Here is a 16754-nt window from a genome sequence, read left to right on the forward strand (position 1 = left end):
AAGTGTACAATACAATATCATTGACTATAGGTACAGTATTATACAACTGATCATCACTAACTACATTGTTTTGTTTTGTTGAGATGGTATGATGAACTTGCTATGTTTCCCTGGTTGGTCTTGAACTCATGGACTCAAGCAATCCTCACTTCAGCCACCTGAGTATCTAGGACAATAGGCTCATACCACCAACCCCCGCTAAGAGTCAGTCATCTCAAAGTTAATGAAGACAATCTGTTGCCATACACATGAAATATCCATGAAATACAGATTTTTTTTAAAAATGTACACCATTGGTGAAAAGAATTTACAAAGGAAATACAATTTAGTAACAATCTCAACTTACATAAGTATGAAGATTTTGTGCAATTACAATGGAAGGAATTTGTCTTGGAACTTAAAAACAAAATAGCTCTAAAATGAATCTAGAAAAATAAGCCAGTGTGAATAGCCAAGGAGACTTCGAAAAAGTAAGGCAGTGGTGGTGCAAAGGGTAGCGAAAGAGGTGGTCCTGAGTCACCAAACTTACCTTCATTTTGCATAACCTGGCTCAACTCTGCCTCATCCTCTAGTCCCCACTGCCCTTCCCTCGGGGTCATCTGCTGCAAGGAGAGCCCTTTGCAGAGACCAGGACCATACACCCTCTCCTGTCTTCACTCACTTAGTTCTGTCTGTTTTATACCTAATCAAATTCTTACTACCTTTCAGGAACCACCGTAGGTTCCTGCTCCTTGAAGTAGCCTTTTCAGGTGACTTTGGCCTCCATTTGTGTGTGTGTGTGTGTGTGTGTGTGTGTGTGTGTGTGTGTACTCAAACATTCAGCTATCAGATCCGTGAGGTCTCCAACATATTTCAAGCACAGGAGATTTGGGGCAGGCAGGCATTCTTCTCTTTGTAACCTCCAAAGCAGCTCTCCAGGTAAGTTCTCATTATACAGTTCAATAATGAATTTAATTGAAAGTTAGATTGCTACCTGTAATGATACTCCACTTAAAGAGATTATCTTCTCCTGATGAAGGCAGAAGCCCTCAGAAGTACTTTGTGTCAATTGTGAGTATCCCAGGTTCACCTGCAGGCTGCTCAGCCAGGGCAAAGGCAGACGACTGTCCCCAGGGAGCCATGGAGATAACTCAGTGAGTGGTTAAGAGTTTGAATCCCAGCTCCAATCTTCGCCAACCTGTGACTCTGAGCAAACTGAGCCTCACCAGAGTCTCATCATCTCATCTGCATAATGTGGGTAATAACAGAACCCATCTCAGAATTCTTTTTGGGGGGAGGGAATGGCTTAACCACTATGCCTGGTTAAGCCACATCCCCAGTCTTTTTTTTTTTTATTATTATTATTTTGAGTCACAGCCTTGCTAAGTTGCTGAGGTTGGCTTTGAACCTGCAATCTTCCTGCCACAGCCTCCTGAGTTGCTGGGAATACAGATGTGCACCACCATGCACAGCTCATCACAGAATTTCTATAAAGATTAAAGTATACAGAGCAGTGAAGTGCTGAACACAGCATTTTTCACAGAGCAAGTCCAATGATTACATGGTCACTAATATTCACCAGGGGATGAGTTCCAGTTATTCCATGTGTACCAGTGAGCATTATGGTTCCTGCCAGACCTGCTGCTGTTCCACAGCTGGTCCCTGCTGCCTTCACTGCCACTCACAGTCCTGTTCCTGATGAGCCCTAAGTCTCCCCTAGCAGCACCAAGGATAACTCTGCTTGTCCACCTCAGCTGTGTCCTTCCCTCTGAGTGCCAGGCGAAGCCTCTGCAGGGCCATCATGAGAGTCCCAGGGAGCTGAGGGCAGGCTAGCTTACCCTAGAGCTGGGAAAGAGAGTGAGGGGAGGGGGCCAGAGACTGCCATTCTGCCTTCCAAATCCCTCTCCAGTTCATCCACCCCATCTCTGTTGCTTCTACCAGAGTCCTTCATGTCTGGCCTAGACCACTATAGAAGCTTCCTAAGCATCTCTGTGTTATTTTTGTCCTCCACCATCAATCCATTTTCTACATAGTCACCAGAACATTCTTTTAAACATGATCCTTTCCTTCTTAAAGGCTTCAGTGGTTTTGTATCCCACTGAGAATAAAACCCACCCTGTCACTGTGGCCTTCAAGGTCCTATACCTGCCCCTTCCCATCCAAACCTCTGGTACTGCTTGAAATTCTTCCTTCTCTTACTGCACATCACCCCTCTGGTTGGCTTTCTGGCTTCTGAAGTCATCATGCCTTTTGCACCTCTGGCCCTTTGTACTTGGTGCTCTCTGTCTTCACCACTTTCCCCATGCATCCTCCTCCTGCAGCTCCCAACTCAACTGCTGCTTCCTTACCCTGGCTCTCTCTAACCACCCTACCCAAGTATCCTTCCCCAGTAACTCTCTACTATTTCCCTATGACTTTTTTCTCCCATTGTCAATTAACACAATCTGAAACTAGAATTTCAGGCACTAGTGTGTGTGTGTGTGTGTGTGTTCCTATTAAACTTGTTCCTATTAAACTCAGCTACATTAAGCAAATGCCTGGGAAGGACATATTCTTTTTTTTTTTTGTACCAGTAATTTAACCCAGGGGCACTTAACCACTGAACCACATCCCCAGCCCTTTTTATTTTTTATTTAGAGACAAGATCTCGATAAGTTGCTAAGGCTGGCTTTGAACTTGTGGTTCTCCTACCTCAGCCTCCCGAGCCACTGGGATTATAGGTGTATGCCACCGTGCCTGGCTGACATAACTCTTGAGAGCAGAGTTCTTTGACTCTGTTCTTAGACTGCTATACATCCACTGCCAGAGCAGCAAATGGCCAGGGCACATGCTCAACACATGTGTGCTGAATACATGTGTTAAGTGTTTAGTGTTAAGTGTTAAGTGAAGGCCAATCTTACCTGTCAGAATGGACAACAGTGCCTGATTTGGGGTCGATGACATGAACAATAACTCCACGGTGGCCCCAGCTCCTTTCAAAAAAATAGCCTCCCTCTTCCATGCCACCTGGGTGAAGCGTCTTGTTCAGAAATGTCCAGGAGAGTTTTTTCTGTCCATGCAACTCAAGGGTGCCTCCTTTACCGACTCCAAGGTACTTCAGGCCATAGTAAGGGTCTGGCTGAACACCTTCATCAGCCCTACAGGAGAAAAGCTTTCCAGAGTTGCAGACTCATATCTTTACTAGATGCTGAACCCACAGAGGACCACCACTGCTTCCAGGATCACAACATAGCACCAAAGAGCAAGCCATGCTTTTAATGATCTCATGGGGTTAGTAATATAGCTGTAGCAACCTGACCTTCTCATCCTTTAATTTCTTTTGAACTGGGGAATGAACCTGGGGGTGCTCTACCATTGAGCTACATCCCCAGTTCTATTTATTTATTTAATTTGAGGCAATCTCACTAAGTTGCCCAGGCTGGCCTTGAACTTTCAATTCTTCTTTTTCAGCCTCCCTGGTCACTGGGATTACAGGAGTGTACCACCATGCCTGGATGCAACCTGACCTTCAAAGCCAGACAAATAGGAAGCTCAAAAGGCCAACAGAAGTGCCTATACGTTTACATTTTGTAACTTCTTTTTAAATTCTAAGTGTTTCATATTTTAATCATATAGACCACCTGGGCCTAGACTGCCTACCCTAGCATATTCCCAGTTATCACTAAGAACTCTCAATTGCTTAAAGAGGGGGCACAATCAGGGGCAAACATCACATGATATTTCCCTCTATCTTGTCCATCATAACTTATTAAATAAGTTGTAAGAGCTTCCCTAAACCGTGACAAGTTTGGAAGTCAGTTAAAAGGCTGGTGGGACTTCTGTGACACAAGGACAGCCTTCAGGCCATGATAAGTAAAATGCCACATGGGCTTTTCCAGTTTACATACTTTGCCATGTCTATCTTGCTCACAGTTAGGATCTGGCAAGACAGAACATTTCTTGTCTCATTCTCTTGCCTCCCTCTCTCCTTTAGAAAGTCTCCCTCCCATCAGATACAAGAATAGCATTTGACCCCTGAGATGGATCTTCCCACCTTCCATATAACACGATGCTGAAATTGCCCTGAAAAGGGCAGAGGGCACTCCCAACATGCAGTTCTCCTCCATTGTCAATCAGGATGTGTCGGGTGCGCAAAACAATGGGTTCATCATGGTCTTTAATGACTAGCTTGCCTAAAGAGGTAGGAACAGGGTAAGGACACCAGTGTTAAAGAGTAAGGTCACAGTAGAGCCAAGGGCAGAATCCCTAAGTCCCCCATCTAATTCAGGCAGTCAAAAGGTACATTTTCCAAACACTCCTGTGTTAGCTGCCTTGCAAGTAATTTTACACTGCTTTGCAGTGTGTAAATAATGCCTTCCCATTATTTACTGCATCACTGCATGCCCTGCATTCAATGACAGTTAAAATGAGTATTATTCAGAGCACCAATAAGGAAGTCCTTCCTCATATGCCCCTTTTACTAAGATTGGTCCTTTAACAAGCCCTTCTTAAGTATTTAGAGTTAATGGTGATTGGAAAAAACAAACAACAAAATAAACCCAGATGCTCCAACATAAACCCAAAGCATGTAACACTGTTCTGTCCGTCTGCAGTCTTCACAACCTGCAAAGGCTCAGGGGTTGTGGAGGGGAGAGACTGACTTACCTCCCTCTGAAATGTCAATGGAGTGGAATGTGGCAGAAGAAGTGAGCAGCAGCATCCTGCCCTGGCCAATGTGTACGTGGTGGTCCTGGTCATGGCCAGGGTTCCAGGGCTGCAGCTCAGGGTTCTTGTCAGGGCACTCTGCTGGCACTGCTAAAGAGAAAAAGATGTCACTGCTCCCGTGCACCAGCATCACCAAGCAAGGATTAACACAGGCCATAAGTGGCTCGTGCATTTTCATGGTCTTGTCTCCTCTTCATTAGAGCTAAAAGCAAGATCTCAGAGATCAGAGAGATGCCCTGATCTAGGAGAAAGAAACCCTGAAGTCTGGTCCCATGTCTTTCATTAGTTCATCATCTTTGTGTAATCAAGTCACTTAGTTTTTCTGGGTTTAGGTTCCCACTTCATGATGAAGGGTAGACCAGATGGCTCTACCCAGGACATTCTAAGATCTAAAGTTGCACAATAATTTATTTAGATTTCTTAAATTCCAGACATTCTGTCCTCTGGAAAGCAGTGTTTAAAGAGTTAACAAAACTCTTTCCCTCCCCACCCCCGCCTTTTATTTATTTATTTATTGCATGAGAATTTGACCTTTTGTTAATTTTCTAGCTCTGTTCCCCTGGAAACGTGAGAAAGATGGTACTCCATAAACCATGTTACCAAGCAACACTTCTTCAACAAAAGTGGCCCCTGTTTGGTAAATGGCCTTTAAACTAGAAGAAACTGTAAATATTTTATTTTGATGCCTGGTGGAGATGTTAAGCTTTAGGTTTCCCTGTCATGTCTTGTAATTGAAACATCCCTTACAGGACCTCTGAGATTGATGTCTATGAAATTTGCTATAAAAGATGCTGGCTTTGGAACCTGATGTTACAAAATCAGGGTGGTTCTCACACTGTCCAGTATCAGTCTTATTTCTTCCCATCAGAGATATCACTTTAGGAACCAAAGAAGACAGTTTATGGAAGGCCAGGTGGACTATTGACAAGACTACCATGGAAGAGAAACACCTGTTTATTTGTGTGCACGCAGTGCAGTCCACATATTCCACAATCCTGCTTCTTCTTTTACTGTCCAAATGTATTTTTTTTTTTTGGTAGCACTGCATATTAAACTCAGAATGCCGTAACACTAAACTACATCCCCAGTCCTTTTTTTAAATTTTGAGACAGGGCTTTACTAAGTTGCCCAGGCTGTCCTGGAACTTGAGATCCTCCTGCCTCAGCCTCCTGAGATGCTGGGATTACAGATATGCACCATCTGTGCTCTAAACTCTTATTTGAAACTTTAAAATTGTCCTCTATCTCTCACATATTCAGCCTTACATTTGCTTTATTCAATTTCTATTTCCTACAGTCCAAGTGAACTTAACCTACATTTCTGGATTTTAACTCAAAACCACTTAGAGAAGAAGTTGAAGATATTGAGCCATAAAAATAAATGTGGTCCTTGCTCAGAGCATCAGAGCTGAAAAGCACTCTAATATACCACATCCTATGACACAAACAGGAAGGGGACACTGAGTTCAGGTGGCCCAGACAGAGGTGGAAAACTGTGTCTCAGATGTGAGATTTTTTTCTTGGCCCATACAGTGATTTTTAAAATTTGAATTAATGATTCTGATTTCTCATGGAAATTCAGAATATCCTGCAACAAGTAATCCGCCTTCCCCTGTGGTAGCAATTGGCAGAACTGAAGAGAGGGTGTCTTAGAGGAGTCTCCACCCACTCAGGTGACCACAGTCCCAACCCAGCCAGCTTCATTCCTTTATGTCAGATGTCTGGCTCCTGCAGACACTGAGTTTGCAACCCCTGATTCTTGACCAACCCCATCATTTTGTGGATGATGAAAGCCCAAGATGAGACTTGCCTGGGATCAAGGAGTTTAATAAGGATGGGCCAGAGCCCAGCCACCCTGACCCCACCCCTACAATCCCTTCTCCCACTCCTCCCCTAAAAGGAGGAGAACTGACTTCCATGTCTATGCTAAAATGTGAAGGCCCAGGTGCTTCAGTGGCTTACCTGTGGATGTGACCCCAGAGAAGCAAACCAGGATGAGCCAGCTGACCGTCAGCACGGCCCTGAAATTCAAGGCCTTGAAGGAATCCAGTCTTCTGGCAGCTCCCATCCCAGCAGGGTGTTCCCTGAAATGGAAACACACAGAAGTCTGTTGTTCGACTTAGGCAATTTGGAAACAATAGGCAGAACAGACACAGAGACAGATAAAGCCACATGCACACATAAAGACTGGGACAGGGTAGTGCTAGGATGGGCACACTCTAGCAGTCCCAGAGTCCTCACCAGCAGCTTTTTCGGATGCCAGGACTCAGGGCTGAGCAGATTGGGGCATGCAAACCCTGCCATGGTCCTACCTGTGTCCTGTAGCTCAGGGGCTGAGTGATGGATGAAATTTTATCCTTGGCACTCAAGCTCCCTCCCTTGTAAAATGAAGCTTTTTTCTTAAGAAACAGAGAACAGAAACACTCCCAGTGAACATGAGTGGAAAATTTCATGCCACCAACTTTTTGTGTGATCTTGGTGATTTATTTAACTTCTCTGGGTCTTGGATTTCTCATCTGCAAAAATGAAGATGTAGACTAGCTGATTTCTAACCTTTCCATTATCAGTCTATGCTTCTAAAACTAGTTGTGCAAGATAATTTTGGAAATCCAGGTACAGATACCTGCAGGTTACCTTCCTCAGTAACAAAACCCCTGATTTTTGTCTAGGTACATGTCCACCTAGAATAAAGATTGCATTCCCTTAGTCTTTCCTGCATTAGTTGTGGTCTTGGAATTAAGTTCTGCCAATACAGCAGAAGTACTGTGGATTTTAGCAAATGTACTTAACATAAGATCAAGAAGACTGTTTCGCTTCCTTCCTCTTTCTTGTTAGCTAGAATATAGATATGATGGCTGTATCTTTTGCAGCTCTACTGGGCCACATAATAGAAGTCATATATGAAAACACCAAGTAAATAGAAAAAAACCTAGGCCCTGTCCCTGTGTCAAACAAAAATAGCCCTCAGTGATGGATTTACTTTTATGCTGAGAGAGAATTAAACTTGTATTTGATTAAGATTTCGTTGTATAAAAGACATTGTTATTTTTTCCTTCTACTCATATACACTAAGTGAATCTAGGTAAATCTCAAAACAGGATTTAAAAAAATAAAAAGATATACAACTTCCCTTTCAGAGTGTGATGTCCCTCAGAAAAATTTACATATTTTTTGCTTTGGGAATGGCCAGCTCTGGCTTCTATGCCACCTCCTCAATTCCTTTACTGAGTATGACTACAGTTGGGCCCAGAAACAAATATTCATTCTCCCAACTGAGAAATCTATCTCACTCAACACAGTCTCCTCCCTTTAAACCCATTGAGCCACAAATCTGCTTGCCCCTGACCTTCCAGTTCAGAGTGAAGGCCTTTGTGTGAGCTCAGTGAGTTGGGACAGGCAAGACTCTGAAATGAGCACACTGGGCCCTCTGCCTGGTCCCTCCCACACAGGTGTGCCTGGGGAGGTCAGGAGAGGGAGAAGCAATACTCTCAGAATCAATGCCGCGGTATCCCCTTAATGGGCACCCTGCCTGACTCAGGCCCCATCTATAGAGAACAACAGGGCCCATTCTGTGTTTCAGCCAGATCACAGAGGTCTCGCATCGCGGCCTCTGGGAATGGCGCCTTTCCCATGGCCCCCAAAGGAGAGTGCTTGCTTTTATGCTGTTAGCAATAGAAAGGACACCCAGGACAGGAGTGTTTCATGGTCCTCAGGCGAAAGCCAGAGCTCTACTGTCAGATCTCAGTCTAGAAAAACCAAGGGTAGTTTGTGGTTGGCTGTCAAAGAGCTTCACACCACACAGTCCTCCCCCAAGGGAGCCCAGACTTCTGGGCCACAGGCCCTCATCTTCACTTGGTGGAGGAATCTGGGTGGGGGCAGCTTGAATGGGGGCATGCCTCCAGCCTGGACTTGCCAGCAACCCTCATCAACACACTTTCTTGGGGCTGCAGACTCCCAGGCACAGACTGGGAAATCTGATGATGTTAAAGGTCTAACATCTTCTGATTGTGTCATAGGTCATTTCAAAGATGAAATCAAATTCACTTTCTGGATGAATAATTCTACTTGGAGAAAAAAAAGGGCTCAAAGCCCCTTTTTCTAACACTAGTGAGAGAGCCCTTTTGCCCCATCTCTGGGCCAGCTTCTGAGCCACAGGAGGCAGGGGAACCCTCTTGTCCAAAGAGCCACCCAGATATTGTTGAGTGAGTGGTCATCTGCTCTTTTCTGCCATGGGTGGCTTCTGGCACCTAGCACATACAATTTGAGAAATGCTCTGTGAATCCTCAAAGGCTTCCAGATTTCTCTTGGGAATTGTCCTCCAAGGGAGGGCAGCTTTCTCAAATGGCTTCTACAAGCTTTCTGGCAGCAGGAGTTGGGATTTGTCTTCTCACTGGTAAGATGGCCTTGAAACAGGTCCCAGTTGTTGAAGGCCTTGGAAAAGCACACGGTGTAATAACACTAGAAGTCTCTCCAGGAAGCCGTGGGCTGCAGACTGGCTGGCCACTGCCCTGGCAAGGTTAGACAGCTGCTCAGAGATCAGGTCACACTGGCCTGAGCTGGTCTGTCCCTTGAAGGCTCTAGTGAACTCCTTTAGCAAAGCTGGTGTGAAAGAAAATAGACACCACTTTCTGAAAGCCAACTGTAGGCCAACCCCACAAATCTTCACTATTACAAGCCCAAGTTTTTCAAAAGCTCAATATCCCCAAGTCTTGTGCTTGGCAGGCCTTCCAGGGCTGCGGAGCCGTGGGAGCATAAAACGCTTGGTGCATGTCCCTCCTCTTCCTGCTGCCAGGAGTCCCAGGTGCCTGAGTCTCTGCACTTTCTTCCAGTAGCCTCAGCCACAGCTGCCTTGCAGTTCAGGGTTTGTGACCTGCAGAGCCAGAGGAGATGGGGAAGAGAAGCAGAGATTTAGAAGAACCTCCAGAAAAACTTGTGCAACAGCATTCATATCAGCACATCCCAATCCTGCTTATACATATAATTATAATGCAATAATTAATAATAATAATAGTAGTAGAAAGGAGACCAGTAGAGTAGAGCAAGGGTATCAGGAAAGGGAGAGGGAGAGGAAAGAAAAGATGCTGGGGAATGAGAATGATCAAATTATGTTACATGCTTGTGTGAATACAGCATAATGAATCCCAGTATTACATATAATTATAATGCACCAATAAAAAAATGAAAAGCACACCCTGTGGCACTGAGTCTTGAGGGATGAGAATGTCTGCTGTGAAGGAGGCTGCAGCAGCCAGTGCTTTCTGCAGGATTTGCATGAAAGAAAGGGAGGAAGGGCAAGGGAAAGGGTCAGATGAAACTGTGAGGCAAGAGGTGAGCAGAGGCCTGCAGAGTCATCTGGAGGCTCAGCTTTGTTTCCTGGGATGAGAGAGCACAGTAACAGCCGTGCTTCTCCCTGAAAAACATGCATGAAGGTGACTCTCACTTTAGGCAAACGTAGGCACAGCTCAGCTTAGAGACTGGTGGGGGGGGCCAGAGTCTTAAATCCCAACCATGAGGCTTTCCTTGGGAAATCCACACGACCACTTGGGCTTCACTTTCTTTTTTTTTTTTTTTCATTTGCTTTATTTTATTTATTTCTTTTTTTTCTTATTGGTTGTTCACAACATTACAAAGCTCTTGACATATCATATTTCATACATTAGATTGAAGTGGGTTATGAACTCCCAATTTTTACCCCAAATGCAGATTGCAGAAACACGTCGGTTACACATCCACAATTTTACATAATGCCATATTAGTAACTGTTGTATTCTGCTACCTTTCCTATCCCCTACTATCCCCCCTCCCCTTCCCTCACATCTTCTCTCTCTACCCCATCTACTGTAATTCATTTCTCTCCTTGTTTATTTTCCCATTCCTCTCACAACCTCTTATATGTAATTTTATATAGCAATGAGGGTCTCCCTTCATTTCCATGCAATTTCCCTTTCTCTCCCTTTTCCTCCCATCTCATGACTCTGTTTAATGTTAATCTTTTCTTCCTGCTCTTCCTCCCTGCTCTGTTCATACTTGCTCTCATTATATCAAAGAAGACATTTTGTATTTGTTTTTTAGGGATTGGCTAGCTTCACTAAGCATAATCTGCTCTAGTGTCATCCATTTCCCTGCAAATTCCATGATTTTGTCATTTTTTAATGCTGCGTAGTACTCCATGGTGTATAAATGCCACATTTTTTTTATCCATTCATCTATTGAAGGGCATCTGGGTTGGTTCCACAGTCTAGCAATTGTGAATTGTGCTGCTATGAACATCGATGTGGCAGTATCCCTGTAGTATGCTCTTTTAAGGTCTTCAGGGAATAGTCCGAGAAGGGCAATAGCTGGGTCAAATGGTGGTTCCATTCCCAGCTTTCCCAGGAATCTCCATACTGCTTTCCAAATTGGCCGCACCAATTTGCAGTCCCACCAGCAATGTACAAGTGTACCCTTTTCCCCACATCCTCTCCAGCACTTGTTGTTGTTTGACTTCATAGTGGCTGCCAATCTTACTGGAGTGAGATGGTATCTTAGGGTGGTTTTGATTTGCATTTCTCTGACTGCTAGAGATGGTGAGCATTTTTTCATGTACTTGTTGATTGATTGTATATCCTCCTCTGAGAAGTGTCCGTTCAGGTGCTTGGCCCATTTGTTGATTGGGTTATTTGTTGTCTTATTGTCTAATTTTTTGAGTTCTTTGTATACTCTGGATATTAGGGCTCTATCTGAAGTGTGAGGAGTAAAAATTTGTTCCCATGATGTAGGCTCCCTATTTACCTCTCTTATTGTTTCTCTTGCTGAGAAAAAACTTTTTAGTTTAAGTAGGGCTTCACTTTCTTACATCTGTAAAACTGGAATTAAATTCCATGGTTGTCGGGAGAACTTTTTTTAAATGCTCCATATGAAGATCATGTAGCACTGGGTCAAAGCTATGGTCAGTGCTCAAGCAGTACAAGCTCCTGGTATCCAGGACACTCAGGGGCACAGGAGAAGAGTCTGAGAGATTTGTATCTGAAAACCCAAGATTGATTTCAAACTCATCTGCTATGTGGCTTTATGCAGTTCCCTCAAATTCTCTGTGTCTCATCTTCTCATTGCTAAAATGAAGACGATTATGCTCACAATCAAGAGTTTTTGTTGTGAGGGTCAACTGAAATGTGCTAGCTCAAAAAAATGTCATTCATATATGCCTGGTCTTTGGATTACATGCTGTGGGAGGTATCAGGGGGATCAGATGTGAATTCTGCCTTTCTAATATCTTTCTGTGAAGAAGGCAGAGTGGCAAATACTTGACAACTGTACTCCAAGATGGTGAACATCTGTGTTCTTATGCAAAGGAAAATAAAGAGATGTACTCTGACCAGATAAAACAATCTGGATACTCACTTTTTGCCTCACTTAAATTCATAGAAAGAAGCCTAAAGAATCTGGATATTCTCCTTCAGGTAATACATGGGTATATAGGTCACTTTTCTCCTGAGAAGAGGCAGCAGGCTTTGGAATCTCCCACCCCCTTGTGAATTCTATTTGGCATATTGTGATTGACTCTTGTATGTGTCTAATCTGGGCTAAATCATGAACCCATAGAATTCACATGTTGAAGTCTAACCCCCAGTACCTCAAATGTGTCTATATTTGGAAATACGTCCTTTAAAGAAGTAATTAAGAATGTGCTCCTGTAGCTGATGACCAGGAGACCAGGGCACAGACACACATGGAAGAAGATGGTGTAAGACAGGGAAGGTGGCCACATACCAGCCAAGGAGGCCTCAAGAGAAACCCACCCTGCCCACAACTCAATCAATTCCAGATTTCCAATCTCCCGAATTGTGAGAAAATAAATTTCTGTTGTTTAATTCACCCAATCTGTGTCAATGTCCCCCAAAGGCTATTTGTTCAAGGTCTGGCACTGTTGCATTCAACTGGCAGCTTGGCACTATTGGAAGATGACGGAGACTTTAAGATGTGCGGCCTGGTAGGAGGACTTAGATCACTAGGAGTGTGCCCTCGAAAGGGATTATGGGCTCTTTGTTTCTTCTGCTCCCTTTTGCTTCCTGGCCATAGGTGAGTGGTGTCTGCTCTTCCACATGGGGGTGACATGCTGCCTCCTCACAGGTGACATGCTGCCTCCCCACAGGCCCCAAAGTTTCAACCAACATGGGCTGAAACGTCCAAAACTGTGAGACAATAAACCTTTCCTCTTTAAGTTAATTTATCTCAGGTAATTGTCACAATGATGAAAACTAACACACCTCACAAACAAAGATAGCATCCTTGAGTAAATTAGTTGATCTTTCTGAAGTTCACATGTTTGTCACCTGCAATGATAATGATAAGAATTGAAACAAAATAATTGAAGCAGTGTCAACACTGCTGTACTCACTTTGGGGGGCGGGGGAGTGGTACCAGGAATTGAATAAATGAGCACTTTACCACTGAGCTACATTCCCAGTCCTTCTTATTTTTTTATTTTGAGACAGAGTCTTGCCAAGTTGCTGAAGCTGGCCTCAAACCTGCAATCCTCCTGCCTTGTCTTCCCAAGTAGCTGGGATTGTAGGTGTGCATCACCACCCTTGCTGTCTACTCAGTCTTTTTTTTTTTTTTTTTTTTTTTGGTACCGGGGACTTAATTCAGGGGCACTCTACCACAGAGGCACATCCCCAGCCCTATTTTGTATTTTAGTTAGAGACAGGTTCTCACTGTGTTGCTTAGCCCCTTACTTTTGCTGAGGCTGGCTTTGAACTCACGATCATCCTAACTCAGCTTCCCAAGCTGCTGGGATTACTGGTGTGCACCACCGGGCCCAGCCTGTCTACTCACGGCAATCTTCTGGGCTGGCTGTTATTATCATCACTAGTTTGGGATAGGGAAACTGAGGCACAAAGTATATGACTTGGTCAAGGTCATGCAGTTAATAAATGGCAAAGTCCAAATCTTGCTCTTCAGAAATTGAGTTCCTCCTCTTCTCCTCCTCCTCCTCTTCCTCTTTCCTCCTTCTCCTCCTCCGGCTCCTCCTCCTCCTCTTCTTTGTCTTCTTCATATTGGGGATTTAACTCAGGAACACTCTACCACTGTGCTCACCAGCCTTTTTTATTTTTATCTTGAGACAGAGGCTTTACCAAGTTGCCCATGCTGGTCTCAAACTTGTTATCCCCCTGCCTCAGCCTCCTGATGGGATTACAGCAACACACCTCTGATTTGGGCTAAAAATTGAGCTTCCAATTCCTAAGGATTAAATTATTTGCAAATAAACTTGGGCTGCCTGAATACAGGAGTTGGTTGGAGTGCCTATGAGAGGCCATCCAACCACGTGCTTACTCTAATGTGCACACACATCTTCTGGAGAGCTGGCTAAGTGCCAGGTCTGGGCTGGGCCTTAGGCTCTGCTGAGGGTTACAGAGCTAGTAAATGGCTCCGTCAGGATTTGGCCCACCCAGGTGGTCTGGCCTCTGTAAATGGGCACAATAACCCCACACTTACCTGCTTCTTACCCTCACATACTAAGAAGAGTAAATGTGGGTTACAAGTCATTTCTCTTCCCCTTGAAGATAAGATAGTGATCCTGAAATCAGCTGGGGTTGTGCTGGGGGAAAGGTGAGAAGAAATCTCCCTTCAGTTCTCTTGTGGTCAGGGAGTCCTTGGTGACCTCCAGTTTTCATTAGATAAAGGTTTCTCTGTCCCTTTAAATCTATGCCATAATTCCTGATAGGCCCAGGGGGGCTGATGTGGGCCAGATCACCTGCACAGGATAACTATGGTCCCATTCTGGGTGCCCAATAAGTCTATTCCAGTGGCCACTGGAAAAACTGAAAAGCAGAGTCCAGAGATCTCATTCCTCCAGTAAAAAAAAAAAAAAAAAAAAAAAAAAAAAAAAAAACTCCTCTGACAGATGGCGAAGCAAAAATCCTTCTCTAACATGCACTAGAGGACCACCAAGCTCCTCTCCTAAATCAGGTAATGAGTAGCCATCTCCTTAGCCTGCCATTTGCTCCTTCTAAGGCCCAGCTTTTCTCTAGCAGAGAAATATATATCTCTGGTCAGCTGGGCTTAAAGTAACACCCCCAGGAAGAAGTAGGTGCCAGGGACAAGACAACCTGAGCACTCTTCTGGACGATGGGCACACAGTTCTTTGGGGAAGCTCTTATAGCCTTGAGATCCTTCCCGTCTGTCCTTTCTGAAAGGAGTCACCATTGATAGGACATGTGAAGCTTCTGTACCAAGGACCCAAGGAAACGGAGCCCCAGCCTGCTCCTCAGAAGATGTAAGTGGAAGACCCTCTGCCTCTGCAAACAGGAGTATCTTCCAGACTGCTTCCTGGAGCTCACTTTGAATGAGCTACTCTTTCTTCTGAAAGCACACCTACACTTCTTTCTCTGCGGCAAAGAACAAAAGCCCCAGAGATGTTCTAAAGCCTGATCTCTTCCCCAGAAATCATGCTTCTAATTCCTAAAGATAAAATAATTTGCAATTTAGACTCAAGATTCACAGAATGTAAGAGCTGATAGGGATACGGCACTTATTACAGCCAGCACAACAATCACTTGGGGAAGTTGGAAAATGCAGTTTTTCATGAAGCAGGTCTGAGGTGGGACCTGATCTGCCTCACCTTTTTCTGCATCTCTAAGGCACTCCCACATTTCAATTGGCAGAGTGCTAGGAGCCACAAGCAAATAATATGATGCATGGCACTTTCGGTTGTAAGGTGACGCCAGCTAGCCATTGAGATGATATGATTATGTTAAGATTTACATTCATCTGGAAATTGGACTCCTGCTGTTCACCTGGGCCTGCTACGGGACTCATGTTACTGGACTCCTGGAGAGTTCCCATTGATTGGGGAAGGATAGTAGGAGGGAATTCCGGGGGAGGTCGCCCCCCCCCCTTCCGGTAGACACGCGCGCATGGGTGGACCGGTTTTTGGCTTGCCGGCGCCTGCGGAGTATTGGCTGCTTTTTCAAAAATAAAGTTTTGTTCCTGCTTGAGTGGCTCGTGATTCTGTGCCCAGCCAGACTGAGGCAGCAGAGAACTAACCCAGTCCTGTTTTTCCTTATTTTACCTTATAGGCAAATCAAGGCCCACAGGGTGATCAGAAGCAAGTTAATGGAATCTGAACCCATGTCTGATAGTGGTTCACTTTCTGACCCCAGATTATGGGCCATATGTTGTCTTCTCTGTTAACTTTCTTGCTTGGGAAGAAGGAAGCGAGAGGAGAAACTTGGTCCATGCATTCCTGCCTCTGTTTCAATTGAGGTACCACCTAAATCAGAGTTTGAATAGTAAACTCATATCTCAGGTACCCTCAATTATCTTCCCCTCAAAATACACCTCCTTTAATATGGGAAATTCCCACTGGGGGGCCACCTGCAGAGCCAAAGAAGAGCAATACAGCTGTTCCATGTGATAACAGCAGTTCCCCACGGGTACTTGCCCCATGCCCACCCATATGAGAAGGAATCCCGTCTGATCCTGCTGTGCCATCAACTTCAAATTCCTTATCACACCATCCAATCAGCCATGGCTTCAAAGCCTTTGCCAACTGCAGCTGTGAAAAATACAGCTCTGAAGCTGTTCGTCTCTCCCATTCACTCAACACCCTGATCTTGGCACCCCCATGGGCAGGCATTGTGCTGGTTCTGGAGGAAAACGGAGGTAAGACCCCAGTTGTCAAAGATCCCCAATCCCATTACCTAGGTAGGCAACAGGCCCTGAAATTTAAATGATGAGCATAACTCTTCCAGCAAACCAGATGCTTCCTACGAAGAGCCGACTCTTAAATACTCACTTAAGGTTAAGCCCAGGAATAAATAACTTAGCCACTTGACATGCCTAACTTTCTTTTTGTTTATAGCTGTGTTGGCCAATACAGTAGCCACTAGTCACACACTATGCAAACTTATTTAAAATGAAACAAAATTTAAAATCCAATTCTGCGTAGCACTAGGTACATTTTAAGTGCTCCACAGCTATGGGTGGCTAGTGGCTGCCATATTGGGTAGCAGATCTAGAACATTTCCATCATTGTGGAAACTGCTATTGGTCAACTCTGGTGTAGAGCCTCAGTGCTTGGTGGTTTTGAAG

General features: G+C 44.5%; 1 protein-coding gene across 1 annotated transcript in view; it reads right to left on the bottom strand.

The window, feature by feature from the left end:
* Window positions 1–16754, bottom strand: part of CEMIP (cell migration inducing hyaluronidase 1) — a 171489-nt gene that overhangs the window by 70526 nt on the left and 84209 nt on the right. Inside the window, exons 2-5 of the mRNA XM_081290099.1 lie at window positions 6645–6766; window positions 4624–4773; window positions 4013–4151; window positions 2880–3116 (exon numbers count right to left, since the gene is read on the bottom strand). Coding sequence (XP_081146225.1) covers window positions 2880–3116; window positions 4013–4151; window positions 4624–4773; window positions 6645–6750 — 632 coding nt within the window. The 5' untranslated portion in view covers window positions 6751–6766. The remainder of the gene's footprint in view (window positions 1–2879; window positions 3117–4012; window positions 4152–4623; window positions 4774–6644; window positions 6767–16754) is intronic.

Source organism: Spermophilus citellus (genome assembly GCF_964194105.1).
Source record: "Spermophilus citellus genome assembly, chromosome: 4".
Taxonomy (NCBI): Eukaryota; Metazoa; Chordata; class Mammalia; order Rodentia; family Sciuridae; genus Spermophilus; species Spermophilus citellus.